At 41.5% G+C, this 19,080-nt stretch overlaps 1 protein-coding gene across 2 annotated transcripts in view; it reads left to right on the plus strand.

Moving 5' to 3' along the window:
* LOC129171978 (glutamate receptor ionotropic, kainate 2-like) overlaps positions 1 to 18,508 on the plus strand; it is an 81,720-nt gene extending 63,212 nt beyond the window's left edge. For both annotated transcript variants that reach the window (XM_054761219.1, XM_054761220.1), the window contains exons 12-16: positions 5,705 to 5,823; positions 6,483 to 6,700; positions 7,959 to 8,184; positions 14,659 to 14,909; positions 17,506 to 18,508. In XM_054761219.1, coding sequence (XP_054617194.1) covers positions 5,705 to 5,823; positions 6,483 to 6,700; positions 7,959 to 8,184; positions 14,659 to 14,909; positions 17,506 to 17,670 — 979 coding nt within the window. In that variant the 3' untranslated portion in view covers positions 17,671 to 18,508. The remainder of the gene's footprint in view (positions 1 to 5,704; positions 5,824 to 6,482; positions 6,701 to 7,958; positions 8,185 to 14,658; positions 14,910 to 17,505) is intronic.
* The last annotated feature ends 572 nt before the right edge of the window (positions 18,509 to 19,080 follow it).

Consider the following 19,080-nt stretch of genomic DNA (forward strand, 5'->3'; position numbering starts at 1 on the left):
ATTATGCCTTTTTTCTCATAATATCATGACGCTATCCTCACAACCGTAGTCTCGAAACATTACCACTTCTTTAGATTTATATTATGACACTATATTTCTGTAATAATGGAACTTTTCCTTGTAATGTTGTGTAATGTATGTTCTCCCCATGCGTGCGTGGGTTTTCTCCGGGTACTCCGGTTTCCTCCCACGTTCCAAAAACATGCATGTTCGGTTAACTGGTGACTCTATATTGTCCATAGGTATGAATGTGAGTGTGAATGGTTGTTTGTCTATATGTGCCCTGCGATTGGCTGGCGACCAGTCCAGGGTGTACCCCGCCTGTTGCCTGAAGTCAGCTGGGATAGGCTCCAGCATGCCCCCGCCACTCTAATGAGGAAAAGCGGCACAGAAAATGGATGGATGGAATAAATTATCGCTGTCCGTGAAAAAATCAAAAAATATTGAAGGACAAGTCATATGTAGTATTTTGGTCACTAGGCGTCAGTGATGTCACAAAGCATTGATGAGACATGACATTACATTACATTACCGTCACGCTGCATGGAGTCAGCCATGGCATGTCCGACATGACAGAGTGAAAAGCAATTCTCCTCCTATAACGTGTGGGAACGGCAAGTTATTGGCTTCTTACTTTGTCCTTCTTCCCCAATCCGTTCAGAGTCACAACTCTATCCTTTAAACATTATCACCTTTTTGGAGTAATACTATGACACTTTATTTTTGTAAAATTACAACTATTTCTTGTAATGTTATGACGCTGTTTTTGAAACGTTGACTTTTTTCTCGTAATATCAGGACGCGGGTCTTACATCATTGCAATTTTATTCTCGAAACATTATGACTTTTTCATTCGCTTTTTCTGGAACAATCCAACTTTTCTCTTGTAATGTTATTACACGACTCTTGAAATGTTACAACTTCTTTCTCATATCATGAAGCTATTCCCATAACTCTATTCTCAAAACTTTGCAACGTACAACGGCTCAATCAACAAGTTATATTATGACGTTTGATCTTAAAACAATGCAACTTTTTCTCGTAATGCTATGACACTATTTTTGATACGTTGCTACTTTTTCCTTATAATATGACGCTATTCTCACGACTCTATTCTCTAAAAATTATGAGTTTTTCAGAGGTAATGTTATGACACTATTTTTTAAACGTTTATACTTTTTTCTTGTAATATGAAGCAACTTAATCATTGAATAAAGTGACTTGCGTCTTGTAATATTATGATTTTATTTGGTAACTCGTTACTGCGTATGTAACGTAATGTCTCATAATGGTACAGTTCTTGTTTTTTTTCGTTTACGTGTGGTTCTAACACTTATTTTTCCTGCGCAAATAAACTGTTTGGAGCTCATGACATTGCGGTCTTGCACAATAAAAACGCTGAACACTTCAAGCCCCTGCTGGGGATTCACAACATCTTTGAAGCACTTCTCCCTCACACACACACACACATACAGTATATATAGCTAGTATATATTTTTATTTATCCCCGACGGAATACACGAGCCGATCTGAAGCTGGAGACAAACACTTCTCCCAGAGGACCCTTCCAGTTCTGTTTGTGCTTGAACGGATTTCTCTCGTTATTAACAGCATAAAATGATTTTCTCACATCGCACGCCTGTTTCAAGGTAGAAAATGTCACCCTGCACAGGAGAGTGGATGATTTAAACAGCATCTTTAGTGGTGACTAGTGCTGTTTTGAAGTCCACTGAGTGGCCGTTTAACACCCTTAACATTAAGTCCTCGGTCGGCCCGAGAGAGAGTCAACAGATCTATAAAAAACAGGCGGAGTAATTGAATCCGGCCGACAGTTAAAAGTGAGTGTTGTGTTATTGTGCAAGTGGAACAGAGGAGGCAGAGAGAGAATCCTTTTAGCATTCTGCGTGCAATTTGACATGTGCTCGGTTGCGAGGAGGTGACCTAATGTTCGCGTGCTCCTCATCCGCTTCTTCACGGTGAACGGCATGCCGAACACAGCTTGCAGGAATATAGACCCTGCTTCAGGCAAAGGTCATATAGAGGAGCCTGACACCCGCATGTAGAAGCTCAGTGGGTGGGACAAACCCAATCCAATCAAGCGTGTGTTGTGCAGATTTACACCCACACCTTTTATACAGCTCAGCACAGTCGCTCGCATTCACACGTTCACCTACAGCGAGCCTCGGTCTGCAGGTCTGTATTATACTAACATCTATGGGCTGCTACATAAATAAACCATCCCCTCAAGCAGCCGACTTTGCATTTAATTGAGCCGATACCGGCACCGGACAAATGCGCACTGCTTGCACAAGCACATGCACAAAACGTGCACGCGTCACCGCAAGGCCATTGTGCATTTTCACTTAACTGTGACTCCAAGGAGACGCAGCTCATTGACATTCTAGCAAATCAGCAGCTGCGATGGCGTTGACAGGAAGAATTATAGTATGTAGCGGTGGCCATTTGCAACAAGATGGTTTTCAAGGAGAATGCTAAGAAAAGAGTCGATAAGGATACACAGTCTGGGGGCGGGGGTGGGGGGTGGTGTATGCAAAAAACTTGCACTATTGTTCCACTCCAGTCCTGTAGGTGGTGGCCATGCCATGCATTTTGAACCACAGCTCCATTTGTTGGATCTGGTGGGTCTCTTAGCCCCAATGCAAGTGGACTGTGATGGCAAAAAGTGTTTATCTAGAGCTGCACAAAATGTACAATCTACTTTTTGTGGAATCCTGCTCAATAATGTGTTATTTTCTTTTTTTAAAAAAAGTAATTACAAATCATTTTAAAAATTACGAGTAAAAACACTACAATAAACTGGTGTTTCATATTAAATTGTGTTGATTAAATAGGCTTCCTACTGTATGATATGGTTGTTTATATTGTGTTCCAAATCAATAAACAAGACCAAAAAAAAAATTACCGTGTTCCCTCAATTATCACGGGGGATAGGTTCCCAAAATAGCCCGCAATAAGATTCATTTAGCCAGTTAGCTTCTTCTTCTTCTTCTATTGTTTATTTGTGGTTAGCAAGCAGTTCACACAGTTAGCTAGTTTGCTAGTTTGCTAGTGGCTATTGACCACAGCAGGAAACAGCACGAAGGAGATTGAGTGACAATGATTTATTGCCAATCAGTACGCAGAACACAATATGCGGGTTCTCCCTTAGCCAATAAGGACTGTTGTTTAGCCGGCTATTGCCTAGTGTGGGTTCCTTACAGGCACGTAAACATACTGAGATGAGGTGGAGCTGTCTTCAACTCTCACGTGAGTATAGAACTCCCTCTGCTGGTAGCAGTAGTAACTACAATAACAGACACATACAACAGAGCACCCATAGAGCGCTCTAATACACCACAAGGACGCAGAACATAATGCGCGTTCATACGCTGTAAAAAAAAAAATGCTAAATTGAACTTCCGCGAATCAGCGAAAGGTGAACTGCGATGTGGCGCGGGAACACTGTACTGACAAACTTTACACCTTGCAGGTGCCACCACATAGATCGGTTCGAATACTGATGTGTTGCTAAGCAGTTTTCATAGGGCTCAATCACAACTGCCCCACTGAGCAATAATAAACGGGATTTGAATGGTATATGAGGATTATGAGCAAGTTCACTTACTGGAGAAAACTAAAAAGCTGCGTTTTTAAGGCTTGGAGTTCCTGAACACCTGAAGGGCCCCTCGACCTTGTGTCAGCCATGTATCAAGCACTTCACCACAAACTCAGTCAGCTCCTTGATGATTAACACTAACCCATTCACCTTGCACTAATGCTGTGCCACTTTTACTGAAGCTAATTAATAAGAAATGTCCACGACCGACCTGAAGACACTAACAATCAGCCAAGCAGCCTGAAGGGGACAGAACTAAAAGTGTGTGTGTGTGTGTGTGTGTGTGTGTGTGTGTGTGTGTGTGTGTGTGTAGGTTCTTGTGTGAGTAATAGCCAGTAGGCCCATGGCTGGATAGAAGACACAACAGCTCCTGAGTCAGGGAATCCAAATAAGCTCCTAAGATCCTCACGCACTGCGACATTATCACCAGTGACAGTGTTATTCCACACTATTGATTTGTTCTTACAATAAACTAAAGGCATTTGAGAATGCCAATAACTTGATCTCAGTGAAAGCCTGAATGATTTGGTCTCTGCACAAGTTCTGACCCCCAGGCCACGCTACTGCATGCCTCACACACACGCACCTCACACACATTTTATTTATTCTTTCTCGCCTAAATGCGTCTTCAATTATGAAGGCGCATTGAGGCTGCTCTGAAAACGAAAATCGTTATCTTACAAGAAAAAGTCCTGGTATTACAGGAGCAAAGTTGCAATGCTTAATATTTGATGCACAGAGTGTGAGCAAACATAGCGCGCAAGGACAAAATTTCCTAAACAGTTAACAAAGCCTGAGAAATTATTTATTACTATTTCAGTCTTTTTTTTTTGATAGAGTACAACAATAAACACATATTTGCACACTAACAGTGTAATAACAAGCAAAAACAGAAAAGACATATTGTTGTACAAATCATTTTTACTCATGAGGAGCCCACTTGTATAAACACTATATGAAAAACAGCACTGTTTTATCCTAAAGTGCACCATTTTTAAATAACATGTCTGCAATTGTGAGTTACTTGGTGGGTGGAAGCGTCAAAGAATCCGTCTATCACGCTCTTGTGACTCAAATGGTGAAACGTGTCTTTTCCGTTTGATATCACTGGAAGACTGTGAAGTCTTTTCTGACCCACTGATGCAGCCAGGAGTGCAGCCAACGCAGTGCGCTAAAGGACTTTCACATGAGCAGCTGCTTTCAGGCACTGTTAGGGCAACTCGGGTGCTTGCCTTTAGAGAGGGAAACATGTCTGAGTCAAGGAGGTTGTGCACAGACGTATCTTCTGGTTAGCATCCAGCCTCTGTTTTCCCGATAAGGAAGTTGCGTACTGAGCGCAAGCGAGATCGCAGGGAAAACTGGATTTTCAGTGACTTGTGTGTTCTTTGTGGATGGATTGGATAACGACGCACTGAAGGGGCTCTTTCTGTCTTACGCTGTGAATTGAATGAAGGTGACAGATTCATGATTGTATTTCTGTAAATATTGACAATTTATATGATTATTTATTTAAACTCATGTTCTGGTCACTTTATGTTCAATTTGTTGACACTTTTTGTAAAAATAAATTTATTTTTACTTTTAGGTTTAAAAAAATACTATTAAAATACTGTTTTATTTATATTTATATTCAATTTGGTTAAGGACACAGGATTATTGATTTATTTGTTTATTTAAGGGGGGTTTATATTTAAAAAAATACTATTTCAGAAAATAATAAAACAACACTAGATTAGTAAGGGGGGGCCTCAAATAGGCCTAATGACACAACCGATTACAAGTATAAAGATGGAATCTGATATCCTTTCTTCTTATTTAGGCTTGTAATATTATTAATATTATTGATCACGTAATATTACATTATATTACTATTTTCTTGTAAATATGTTACTTTATGTATGTAAAATAACGTAATTCTTGTGAAATGTATATTTCCCTGTAATGTTACCTAATTGTCGTATTATTGTGACATATTTTTGTCATTTCAGGGTAGCCCTGATACTTCTTCGTATTTAGTCCAGGGCAGGGAGCATGTTATGCTTGTTTTGAATGTCACTAACATGTTTCTCTGTGCTCTGTCCTCCACAGGTTTAGCCCCTACGAGTGGTACAACCCGCACCCGTGCAACCCAGACTCGGATGTAGTGGAAAACAATTTCACGCTGCTGAATAGTTTCTGGTTTGGAGTTGGGGCTCTCATGCAGCAAGGTAGTTGCCTCAGCCTGTGGTTCTCTCTGTATCCCACTGTCTCTCAGGGTTGGGGGTGTTTTGATCCAAGCCACTAGCGACAGAGAGAAAGACCACTGGGGTCCGATTAAAAAAAAGACTGATGTATTAGAGTGTTAATTTGATGATACCCAGTGTCCTCTCTGTGTTTGTGCTTGGCCCGTCAGCGCCTAGAGATCAGTGGGGTGTGGAGTCAGGACGTGAGGTTACCTTGGGTACATGACTCTCTGGCCCAAACAGCCCTTCACCTCCTCACACTCACTGCTGAATGCATGAAAACAACCTGTCTCCGGGACATGTTCTGTTTTTTCCCTCTGCATTATTCAAAGCACTCACTTGTGTCAGCAACGGGGGGGAAAAAATAAGCGTGTTCGAAATTCAACAATTATCTTTTCTGAGAGCTTTTTTTTTTCAAGTGATTTCATCTTGAAGCGAGCGCCCCAACCGCCTCGACTGAACAGGAAAAAAAAAACAAACCTCAAGAGAGTTCTTGACTGTTTGACTGTTTTTGGAGCAAGAAATGTTATCTCGTTGTGTTTTGTTACGAGGTGCAAATAGAGCTCGACAAGTGAATGCGAGATGAGTGGCTGCAGGGATGAATACATTTCGCAGCTTAACTCCTGCCGCCTCCCTCACCTTAGGCTCAGAGCTCATGCCCAAGGCACTGTCGACACGAATAGTGGGAGGAATCTGGTGGTTCTTCACCCTCATCATCATTTCCTCCTACACCGCCAACCTGGCTGCTTTTCTCACTGTGGAGAGGATGGAGTCGCCCATAGACTCTGCAGATGACCTCGCCAAGCAAACCAAAATCCTCTACGGTGTGGTGGAGGATGGTGCCACCATGTCCTTTTTCAAGGTAGAAAAACTATGCTGTGATCATTTTGTGACTTTGCATTTATTTGGATTTTTGAATATGTTTTCCCATTTTATCATTCTTAATTGCCATGTAAGTTTGCAAAGACTGCTAGCTGTTGTTAACCGTAAGTTTTAAAAAAATCCTAACGATAACATGCACTTTTTAATGTGTTGCTTTTTTTTTTTACTTCTGTCTTTGGTATCATGTTTTGTTTGTCATCACTGATACAATGCATGCACGCAAACACACACAACACCAAAAAAAGATTCTTTTTTTCATTACAAGACTGAGAGGTCACTTGATTTTTGGTCCCACCGCATAGGACCCCTCTTTTTTTAAGACCTGTTCTGTTGTTTAAGACAAAGAAAAAGACAAAATGCATCTTATATCATCCTTAAAATCATAGTCGTAGATTGCAATAGAAAACAAAAACTAACACAAAATGTGTACATTCTAAATCTCAAAATTAGCATGGTAACTGTCTCTCTCAGTTCCTTGCTACCTTGTCCAACATTTGAGACACATTGTCTGAGCGGGTTGTCTCAGTATTGAGACTACATTTCTCCAGGTACACTGGCGTGTGATAGACAGGAAGAAAAGCTCTGGCTTGCTTGAGGAGAAGTCCTTTAGTGCCACCTGTTGGTTTGCGTGTATAAATCTCTGCACCCCAAATATAAGGCTGCTCGTAAATTGGAGAAGAAATTTGGGGTTGAATTGAATGAAGTTGTTCAGTATGTATACAATGTTTTTTTTTTACAGTATATTTTTCACGGGGGTTACATACCGTGCCTACGAGCAAAAGGCAAAAATCTGCGCATAATTGATCGCTCCTCCCCTCCAAACCCTCCTGCGAGCTTGACGTTGTCCTCCGATTTCGGATCAACGTTTTCAATAAAACTGAAAGATTATTATTAGATTATATTTGGCTCGTAAACGCTCTCTCTCCATTGTTCATTAGTGACAGAAGCTAACAAGCTAAATGCACAATCTAGATTTAAGGTCTAAATATGCGTCACGCACATTTCGAAGGCATTTTAAATGGTAAAATGTGTAGGCACTCATCACTAATTAATTAGAATCATGATTGCTAGAGCAGTTGAATCTGAATTTTTTTGTATTTTTTAGTTTTTTTGGGACAAAACTTATGACTCCACTTTGACTCCAAAAAGGGTTGAGTTTCCTATTAAATACATGCCTCATTTTTTACACAAAATCTGACTAAATACTTAGTTTGTTCTGTGCCTTACATCCTTTTTAGAAGACCAAGATCTCCACCTATGACAAGATGTGGGAGTTCATGAACAGCAGGAGGCAGTCAGTGATGGTGAAAAACATGGAGGAGGGCATCCAGCGTGTCCTGACATCAGAGTACGCCTTCCTAACGGAATCTACCACCATTGAGTTTGTCACCCAGCGCAACTGCAACCTCACTCAGATCGGAGGCCTCATCGACTCCAAAGCCTACGGTGTGGGAACGCCAATGGGTAAGTAATTCAATACTCAACTTTGGTACTATTCTGGAATTTGTGTCATGTCTTGAAAGCAAAGCAAATGGAGTGCACTACTGGTTCTGAAGGCCCTGGGCAGATTACAGTGGCAAGGCAACACATAGAAGCTGAAATGTGATTGGACAAAAAAAGTCATACGTACACTCCTGGAAGCGGTGCAGCCCAGAGACTCGCTATGGAATTACTGTTCGTAATAAATGAATGCAATTTCATGGAACAATTTTAAGCTTCTGATCATGTTCAGGCCAGCAAAGAAGGCACTGAGTTTGACTTTATTTCATTTTGATTTAGTTTTACTTAGGAATGTTAAAATGTCACTTAAACACATTGCTGGTACGTACAGTGAACATGGCTTCTACATGATGACAGTTTGACCCTGGAACAGATGAATTCACTGGGAAACAAATGCTTTGAAAACCTCCTCGGGTCATGGAACAGACTGTGCTCCACTGTACAAGAGTGGCTTTGAAATAGGAATTCAAAATATTCACAAGCCGATTCTCCCATCCCATTAAAAATATTTGAAAAAGATAACAGTTAATTGTTGAGTTAATCATCACTTTGAAAAGCAGACGGCTTAGAAGGTTGGATAAAAAGTACAAAATAAAGCTCCTTTGCGCATGTCACTTCATATTTATTCAGCAGTAGAGAAGCAAAGCCTTAATGTTGGCAAACCCTCCTAATGGTGTGATTTACCCTACTTTCATGTCACAAAGCTGCGACGCTGTGAGTGGAAGACTCGTAGAACGCAGCTCCAAAGTCAATTTAGTCCCACCCGCCCCTCGTTCCCTCTCTTTTGACACCATCTGAATTGTAGCCGGGGCATTAAAGTGCAGACGACAAAACTCTTCAGCGCCAAACAATCAGATGACAATTCCACTGCTAGCGTGTCTGTTTTTCTCATCTACTTTTGCTCCTGTCAAAACATAAATAAAAAAGGAGGAGATATTTCAAAAGCAGACGACATCAAACTTTTCGAATGCAGCACTCGCATCATTTCCACGAGGGAGTGTTGTGTTGTATGCAAAGCAGCCTGAGTAAATGCGTCCCGAGGGTGCTGGACCCAAGTGCTGCTGATGATTTCTGTCCCACTTGCCATAAAGGTTAAAGTGGTAGCCACGAGGCCAACGGGAGCACTGTGCCCGAGGCGTTTGTGTGGGGGTTAATGGCCGCATCCATCACCAGCGATATGAAGGCCATCAAAATACGGATGATTAATTCCGGCCATCCACATCTGGAGCCGGCTCGTGCTGATGAGTGCGAGGCCGTTATAGATCTGCAGAGATGCGATGATTGCCGCGGCTGTAACAAAAAAAAAACAGAGGCGGCGTCCGTGATGTATCGCGCTGCTGCAGAGCGGCGTTAGCGACTTCACACGGACGTCCTTGAGATGGACATCAGACCTCTCCGAGTTCCTTTTCATCCGCGCCATGAAGCAGTGTATCAAATATGTCCCGCTATATTTCAAACCCCTCATTTCCGTGATAAGTGCTACGCTGATAAATGCATAAAAACGACTGATTAGGATGTCTGCTGCAGGAGTTATTACTTCTCACTAATTCATTTCGCTCTCATATTGAGGGTGTTCATTACGCAGTATTTCAGAATAAAGCTGATTACGCCCCCTAAAATGTTTCCCCTGTGATAGAAAATGTCTCTTTTAATCGCTTAATGCAGAAGCGCTCTTGAAAGAAAAGGATTTTTTTTTCTCCGACTTTGTGCGTCCTTGTCGCAAATATTTCGGCGACCTTCTTGTGCCTCAGTTCTGTGTCATCTGATTCTCTGGCGTGTTTTTGCAGCAGCGTTTGGATTAACGCATTGCAAAAGTAACTCAGTAACACATGTAATTACATTACTAACGGCATTTTACTGCAATGTTAGGCATTACTAATAACATTTTTCTTATACCAGGGGTCAGCAACCTTTACCGCCAAAAGAGCCATTTTGCTTCCTCTTCCAGTAAAGAAAAACAGTCTGGAGCCGCAAAACATTACACGGCTTATGAACGTTTTATAACGTTTGAATCTTTGACAACAATAGAATTCAACTAACAAACGTGTAGCGTGCATGTGTAGGCCTGCTCGGAAATGATATAAACACTGAACTAAAAAATGATGAGACCACCCTTGTTTCTTCACTTTCTTCTTCATTTTAATGCCTGATGCAACTGAAGGTGCCTTTGTTTGGACAAATGTAACAAAGACAACAAAAATGGCTCATAAGGGTTACGTTTTTTGCAGTACAATACTGTAGCTATTCATGCAAGAACTTAAGTGACTTTGGTTATTATCAAGAAAACCATGGAAGCTGCTAGAAATCAGCTCTTCAATTCAACTCTTATGAGCTATATTTGTTATCATCATTATATCATCATTTAATAGCTTGGTGGAAATAAATTCCCCAATTAGATGTCATCATTTAAGTAGCTTGCAGCTCGTGATTGGCTCCTGCCAAAGAAAGCGTTACCATTTGCTCAGTGGTTCATGAGCATGCATGATTAGTAGTGGTTCTTAAATATATCGACAAGTCACAAGATTGAATTAGCCTCACTGCTGAAAAAGCGTCAGGGTTCAAAGTTTAACCGGAAATTACAGAGCAACAATTTAAACGCAATACATTTAATCTGTAATCACTCAGTAATATAAATTCTAAATATGGACATCAGACCTTTTGGATTCAATGTTTTAAGTAACATTTGAACATCGTGAACACGGTTTTATTCAATGTAATACAATTGAAATTAAATCAAAAATACTCCTTGTTTGAGGGCAGACATGTTGTGCAGAGGGAACAGGAAGTCACACATAATAATGGTTTGAACTCTGAGTTTGTGTTGGTTGAACTCCAAATTGTACAATTTTGGGGGTGTTCTACTAAGAAACTAAACACGGAACTAGTTAACAAACCAGATCAAGCAAACTATGAGAGTGAAAGAACCCTGAAACTTTAAGGGTTTCCCCAAATCCTGTTCCCGAATGCATCATCCACAGCTATCGCCTCAAAAGTGTGATCATAGGAGCAGCGTGGCTGAGTGTGGGAGTGATGGATGTCTTGCGCTTTTCAACATCTGTAAGGTAGTTACGAATGCACACGCCGTCAAGCTGCTCGCTCTTTTCCATTTGCCGCGGCTGCCGCTCTCCATATCCTTGTCTCTAAGGACTCATCCTATTAGCATTTATCCAAGGCCTCTTTTGTTAGGCCATCATTTATCATTTGAAATATGATGGGTTCGGTTGAGGGGGTGGGCTTCAATCAGGCGACTGTGATACTTGAGAGATCTCCAATCTTCAACTGAAGCATATGCGAGAACACGTGAGCATGCAAGTGTGGGATAAATGTACTTAAACATGCACCGAAGCTGGACTTTAAAGCAATAACATGTGACGTTTCCGTTTCAGCCACTTCAAATCCTTGGTGCATTTGTTTATAACAATGCTGTCTCTGTCGTTGCCATGGCAGCCTGGGATCACCTAGTTTAGTGGTGTGTATTATTGGTGGACCAGCCAGGACACAACTCATATTGTGTTTGTTTAATGTTACTATTTAGCGCTGTGTGCAGTGCTTGCACAGAATTGGCCCCACACCAAAACTGTAAATATAAAATATTAGTAGTAGTAGTAATTAGGGATGCTCCGATGGATCCGCCACCAATCAGCCGATATGCCAAAAAATGCCTTTCAAGCTAATCACAAAAACCGATCACCTCTGGCTTGTACTACAGTATTGCAGCCTACAGCCTGTAGCGGTCCCTGTCTGCAGTCTTGCCCTAACGTATTGGCTCGCATCCCCCTCCCACTTTCCGTCACACCGCGCAGGCCTGCCAAAACAAACATGTCTGCCGTGTGGGTGTGGATCTTACCTGCCGTTTTTGAGCGTGATATAACGTTTCTGACCTGCAAAATATCTTGCGGGGGTAGCGCGTTAAAAAGCTTGAATTTAATCCGGCCTTTGAAGAACAAACACTTGAAGGAGTTTGGAGTTTTTGAGGCTCACGGTGTCATCATCAGTCCAACGGCAGCTAACGCAGCCAGAACGCTGCACAGCACTCGTGCGTATGTGCGTGACAGTCAGGAGGCTAAGCAAATAACCCGAAAAACTCTGTGCCCCATGAAAAAATATATTTTTTACACACCACCACAAATTAATATGGAACACGCAGTGAATATGTGACAGACGTGTGCTTTAATTGGAGCGCTTTCACAAAGTATGCGTCATTTAAAGGGATAGTTGAGATTTTTTCACATGAAGTTGTGTGACATCCCCATGGGCAGTGTAGTCCATCAACGTGGACTTACCCCACACTTGGTCCCCTAAATCCAGTTCTGGTGGGATTCTGGTGATGAAGAGCGTAGTTCCAGGTAGTAGCTGGGGTTACGCAAACAACATGCGTTCAAAAGAGTAATACGTTTGCATCACAAAAATGCCTCCTTGAAAAAATCAGACCTCACAAATCGCACTGTCGCCTGTCCATTGTTGTGTATGTGACGAAGAATCTTCTGCATCTTCTTCCGCGACGGAGCGCTGCCGCCATCTTGTTTACGTGTGTGTTCCACAGCGGAAGAGGATGCGGGCGCCTTCGTCACATACACAAGAATGGACCCGTGTCAGTGCGCAGGCATACGGCAGGAGACAAATAGAAGGCAGAGTGATTTGTGAGGTCAGGCATTTTTATGAATCAAATGTATTACTCTTTAGAAGACATATTGTTTGGAGAAGCCAAACTCTTTACTTAAACGGCCCATCAACTAAGCGGAACTACGTTCCTCGTCACTGAAATCTGACCAGAAGTGGACTCGTGGGACCAAGTGTGGGGTAAGTCACTGTTGATGTACTTCACTGCTGATGGGGATCTCATACAACCTCATGTAAAAAAATCAGAATTATCCCTTTAACATTTAGGAATTAACAACCTTTTTTTTGGTTACGTATGTGGATGTCCGATAATGGTGCTGAGCAATATAGGTATATCAGATATTGATGAGAAAGCCAACATCAAGCACCTCTAGTTATGTATTATGTGTAAAAAGTGGCATTAATGTAAATATAAAAGTCATTGCCATACTGGGTTTAATCAGTGTCATCAGCTTCTGCCATTTCTGTGTGCAAATGGAGACAGCGAGATGAAAGGATGATGGATGATAACAGGAAATGATGGATGACACCGAGAGTAAACTGTAAAAAAAAAGACATCCCGCCTCCAAAGCCCTATTAAACATATATAGAATGATTTGCAAATCCATCAAGAAATTCACTGGAAACGCAAACCTTGCATTCTGTTTTTAATGAAATTATGTTTCACTGCAGCTCCTTGTTCACTTCGACTTTAGAAATGGAAATAGATGTGCTTTCACACGTGGTGCGCTGAAAAAACAAATGATAAATGAATGAAACACGCTCACCGTGTCATTTAGTTTCTTCTGGGACGCGTGTGTGAGTGGTACTATTCCGTGGAAGCAGCCGGAAAGAGACTTTGCAGTGATAACGCCTCCTTTGATCCCCCCGAGCAGCTCCCACTGTGTCACTAATACCACCATCCTCCCACTGGCTTCTCTTTCTACCACGCATCACGCCATTAAAAGTGTACACAGCCTTATCGCAGATATACAGTATGTGTATATCTGAGATGTGCAACACGTACATCCAGCTGGGCCTTTGTTTACTGTTGATACACCCCATTTGCGGCGTGTGATAGTGTGTGCAAACAGCAGCTCATTCTACTTTGTTGCCAACTTTCTGTGTTGTTAATGGGAATGTGGAGTGAGAATGGACTCACCCTGTGAATATCAGGATTAGTGGCAACTAATGGAGGGTTCCCTCTGTGCAGCCATCTGTAACGTGTCAGGTTCTATGATGACAGCAACATAAATAGCCACGTTTGCACCAGTGGAACCTCCAAAGTCCAACAGTGACGCTGGTCCATTTTTGAGTTGAAAACAAATGTTTCCCGAAGAAATAATGTGAAGCAATTTTAAGTAACATTCTTAAATGTTAGACAAGGCAACGAAAAGTTAACCACTTTATCATGAAAAACTACTGACTCTTTGTCGACGTCTGTGGAGATGTGCAGATCAATGCTGTCACCTAGTGGCATTTTATAGGAATTGCTGGAGCAGTTGTGTACTAACTGCGTACTGTCAAAAGCTCATAAGAGTTACATTTTTGGCAGTGCAATGCTAGAGCTAGTCATGTAAGAACTTAAGTGGTTTTGGTTGTTATCAAGAAAACCATGGAAGTTGCTACACATCAGCTCTTAAATTAAACTCCTATGAGCCATATTTGATATCATCGTTATATTTGTCCAATCAAACCTACCTTTCCTTGTACCAGGCATTCAAATGGATCAATAAACTGAAGAAACAAGGGTGGGCTAGTCATTTTTTCCATGACTTTATGTTGTAAACAACCGTCGGCTGCGGTTCACGGCTGCTTTGTGTGTGTGTCCCCCGACAGGGTCTCCATACAGGGACAAGATCACCATCGCCATTCTGCAGCTGCAGGAGGAAGGCAAGCTGCACATGATGAAGGAGAAGTGGTGGAGGGGCAACGGCTGTCCAGAGGAGGAGAGCAAAGAGGCCAGCGCTTTGGGCGTGCAGAACATCGGAGGCATCTTCATCGTACTCGCCGCCGGACTGGTGTTGTCTGTCTTTGTGGCGGTGGGGGAGGTCCTGTACAAGTCCAAGCAAAACGCCCAGCTGGAGAAGGTACGTATGGATGCAAATCTGGCTGAAAATGAGAACAGAGGAATTTATTTTCATTTATCTTCATCATTTCAGTAACAATGGAATTGTTCCTTTCCATCCCAGAATTAAAAATGGTACCGTCCCGTCATTTTGTATCATTCTACATAAACCAGGAAGTGGCCTGCTAAGATTACAATCAAACATGACTCCATCTTTCACTTTTCAGAAACATTTCATTTATGTTTTTGCCATTTTGAGTTGCGATAGAACCCCCGTAGAATTAAAAATGGTATGGTCCCATCGCGTTATTACACATAAACCAGGAAGTAGCATGCCAACTAACAAACATTGTTTGGCGCTATATGATTTTTTTGGTTAGGTATAGGAGTTCCTTTTCTGTTTTTGCGGTTTGAAGGATCAAATGAGTCCATGTTTTCCTGCAGTGCATAAAGCCTGTAAGACAGTGTTGCTTTAAAGATGGCCTAGATGCATGCCTTTTTTGTTTGTTTGTTTTTCAGCCCTGTCTGCCATCTCACCGTTGATTCTGTTTTTTATGTTGTGCGTCTGATTCCGAGCACATCTCCGCTATCATTAATCACCATCAACGAGACCGGGTCACCATGTTCAGATAATTCCAAATGCCACCACATCCGTGCTGACAAGCTAGTTGGTAATTTACTGCCTCCCGCCTCCTCTATTCTCACTGTCACCTTCCTCTTACATGAAACCAACAGCATTTTGTGGGTTTTTTTTGTTTTTTGCTTTTTTTGTTTCCAGCCGCCTCCGTTTTCACAAAAGGCAAAACTATATCATTCATGCAGCAGTCAAATTGGATGTATAAATGGGCGAAAAATACCTGCCGTCCAAGCCGCCTACAAGTCACACTCCTACACACTGAATGGGATTTAGCATCTGAGAGTGCAATTTGTCTTGGCAACGTTGCAGCCGTGAACATTTGATAAGGTTGTATGTCGTAACGTACATCATGCCAGGACGGAGGGTTGACATATTGTCTGGGTTGCATAACACGCCTCCCTTTAAAGAGTAGAAAAGGCTTTGTTTTTAAATGTCATCCTTTATGCTTCACAACAGAAATCGTTCTTCACCTTCTAGTCCAGGGGTGCCCATTAATTACGTCGACAGTTTGGGTCGATCGCATAAACGTCACTTTGCAGGCGTCATATGACATCGGTCAGCTGACATTAAGCTCCCCTCCTGATTCGCTCTTGCTCCCCCGCGGCAAATGGTGGACAGATGTCTCAAAGTACACACAGAGATGCAACTTTCATCTTCCGATTTTGGATACGCTAACTGAGCGCTACGACGCCTAGCTCTGTCTCGAACAAAAGTTATCCGTTCACCTGTAGGGGCTCAATGTGGAAAAAAGGGAATTGTTTGAGGGGTTTGCTTGGCGTCATGAACTCCACTGTAGAAATGAGTGCTTTTCTACTCTTCCCTTTCTTAAAGTATTATTTCATGATGAATTGGAAAAGGTGCCCGTTGCTGAAAGCTTTCCAGTATGTTGCCTTGACTTCGGCTGCATCACTTTCATTTCTTGTGTATCAGTAATGTCTGATTCCGAGTTTTTACTGGAAGTACAGTAATACATGGAGTGTGTGTCGAATGAACGCCACGGGGCTATTTTGACCGGCATATTACTGACTTATGTACACATCTTTATTGACATATTGAATTGAAGTGTGAATTATTTGTCAATCTGAACCTGTGAATGTGAAATATGAATTGTTAGTATTTAGGATAGCAGTTTAAACGTTATGTGTTTTATAGAAAGAGATGGATCATGTTGGCTTGCATGCTGAAAAAGTGCGCACACCCCGATATACATGTACAATGTACATAAATACTCATATTTATAAAGACAGTAAATATATATTTTCTATATTTATAGTAGGAGGTGGATCTTGGTCGCTTTAAAAGTAGCTCGCAGGCTGAAAACATACGTAATGTAGCTCTCTTTGACCGCATGCTCATTTTAACAAGTAACGAAGTAACAAGAAGGCATTTTAGCATAACTTTTAAGAAAAGTACAGTGAAAAAATGATACGACAATATATTGCAATCCACTAATTTAATTTGTACTACATTACACTCTTCTGCACTGTGTGCGTATTCTACTGGCCCCGCCTCCACCCACCGACGACATGAGATTTTAGCATTACTTTTAAGAAAAGTACAATGAAAAAATGTACAAAGTGTATGACAATATATTGCAATCTACTAATTCATTTCCACCGCTAATTCCATTTCCGCCGCACGGCCATTTTAACAAGTAACAAAGTAACAAGAAGAGATTTTAGCATTACTTTTAAGAAAAGTACAGTGAAAAAATTATACGACAATATATTGAAATCTACTAATTACATTTCGACTACGTTACACTCTTCTGCACTGTGTGTGTATGCTACTGGCTCCGCCTCCACCCACCGAGACTGACAAAAGGGCTCACTTCGTTCATGCCTTTGTTCTATGGAACCAACGCTCCAAGTGAACTCTTTTCCTGCCTGTTCGGAGGCACGAGCTGTAGTGCCAAAGTGTGAGCGCTGTGGGTGTGAGCAGTGCGGCATAAACTCTCCTTTCTCTGTTTATTTCTATGCAGCGATCGTTCTGCAGCGCCATGATGGACGAGCTGCGCGTCTCTCTGAAGTGCCAGCGTCGTCTCAAGCAAAAGCCTCAGCCGCCCGTCATCGTTAAGACGGAGGAAGTCATCAACATGCACACGTTCAATGACAGGAGACTCCCGGGAAAGGAAACCATGGCATGAATTTAAAAAAAAAAAAAAAAAAAAAACTCCCTTCGGTGTGTGGGGAGAGCAAAAGGGGGGACGAGGGTGACATCATGGCCGACCTCACCGCTGTCTGAGGTTGGCGGTCACACCAAGGAGGATTCCTTTTTATGGATTTGTAGAGAGATGTTTCCTGTGGAAATAAAGCTAGCTGAGCAGTGTTACCTCACTGTGAAGTTCACCTTTTGAAGGCAGCTGGAAACGCTACAAGTGGACTAACACACACACACGCACACACACACGCACACGCACACGCATAGTGACACAGGATGTAGTTTTTCTGTTCATGTCTAAAAGCCCCTGTGTGACCCCTATATGCCCCCTTCCCCTCCCTCCTCCTTAGTTTCTTTAGGGTCATTTGGAGAAGAAAAAAATAACAAAGAAGGAGAAAAGTAGTTGTTGCCAAACACGTTTTACTATGAACTGCTGTGTATATTTCGGACATCATCTTTCATTGTAGTTTGTCTTTCTTCTCGTGCCAAAGCTTTGGTTGAAAAGCCTCAATGTAAACGCTTCAATGGTCTCTGGATAAGTTGTTGTTTGAATTGATGCAGGATTTCTACAACACTTTCTTTTTGTACAAGACATTTTATAGGACTTTGTACCATGGTAGCCCCCCTCCCGAGGACACAACATGTAGCAGACGCAAACGAAGCCTTCGATCAGACTCTGACAACCGATTCCCCCTGAGAGGCTTCCTCGTTGCTCTGTAGGATTCATCCCCCCCCTCCCAGTTTTTGTCTTTTCATCTTATGTGTGTTGGAGAACATGTGGCTATGTAATAAAGCTATGCTTGAAGTCACAAAGTGTTTGTTTCAGCGCGAGAGAGAACCGCCGTGTTTGTGGAGTAAAGTTGCACATTTTGGGGAAAATTAGGTGACAGAAAAAGTTAGAAAGTCGCAAAGATCACAAGTCAGAACAATATGGGAAGTCAGAAGAAAGTTGAAATAGTTGGGGAAAAAAAACAGCAAAAATGGAAACAATTTATTTAATTTTATGAGAATAAAGCCAAAATATTAAGTCACAATTTTAAGAGAATAAACTCATAATGTTATGAGGAACAATACTGTCATTTTTGTAGCATAGAGCTTGAAACATTAAAGGTGAAAGATGTATTTTTTTTTGTTAAAGTCGTAATACCATGAGAAACAAAACAACAAATAAAGTTGTACATTTTTTTCCAAAATTAGGTTACAGAAAAAGTTCTATCATTACAAAAATAAAGTCAAAATATTATGGGAATAAAGTCATAATTCTGAGAACATTTACAAGAAGAACGCTGATATAGATGGGAGAAAAAATGGAAAAATAGCTTTCAGTTTATGAGAATAAAGACAATTTTATGAGGATAAACTCCTAATATGAGGAAAAATAACATCATTTTAGTTG

The sequence above is a fragment of the Dunckerocampus dactyliophorus genome, chromosome 19, assembly GCF_027744805.1.
Source record: "Dunckerocampus dactyliophorus isolate RoL2022-P2 chromosome 19, RoL_Ddac_1.1, whole genome shotgun sequence".
In the NCBI taxonomy this organism is placed as follows: Eukaryota; Metazoa; Chordata; class Actinopteri; order Syngnathiformes; family Syngnathidae; genus Dunckerocampus; species Dunckerocampus dactyliophorus.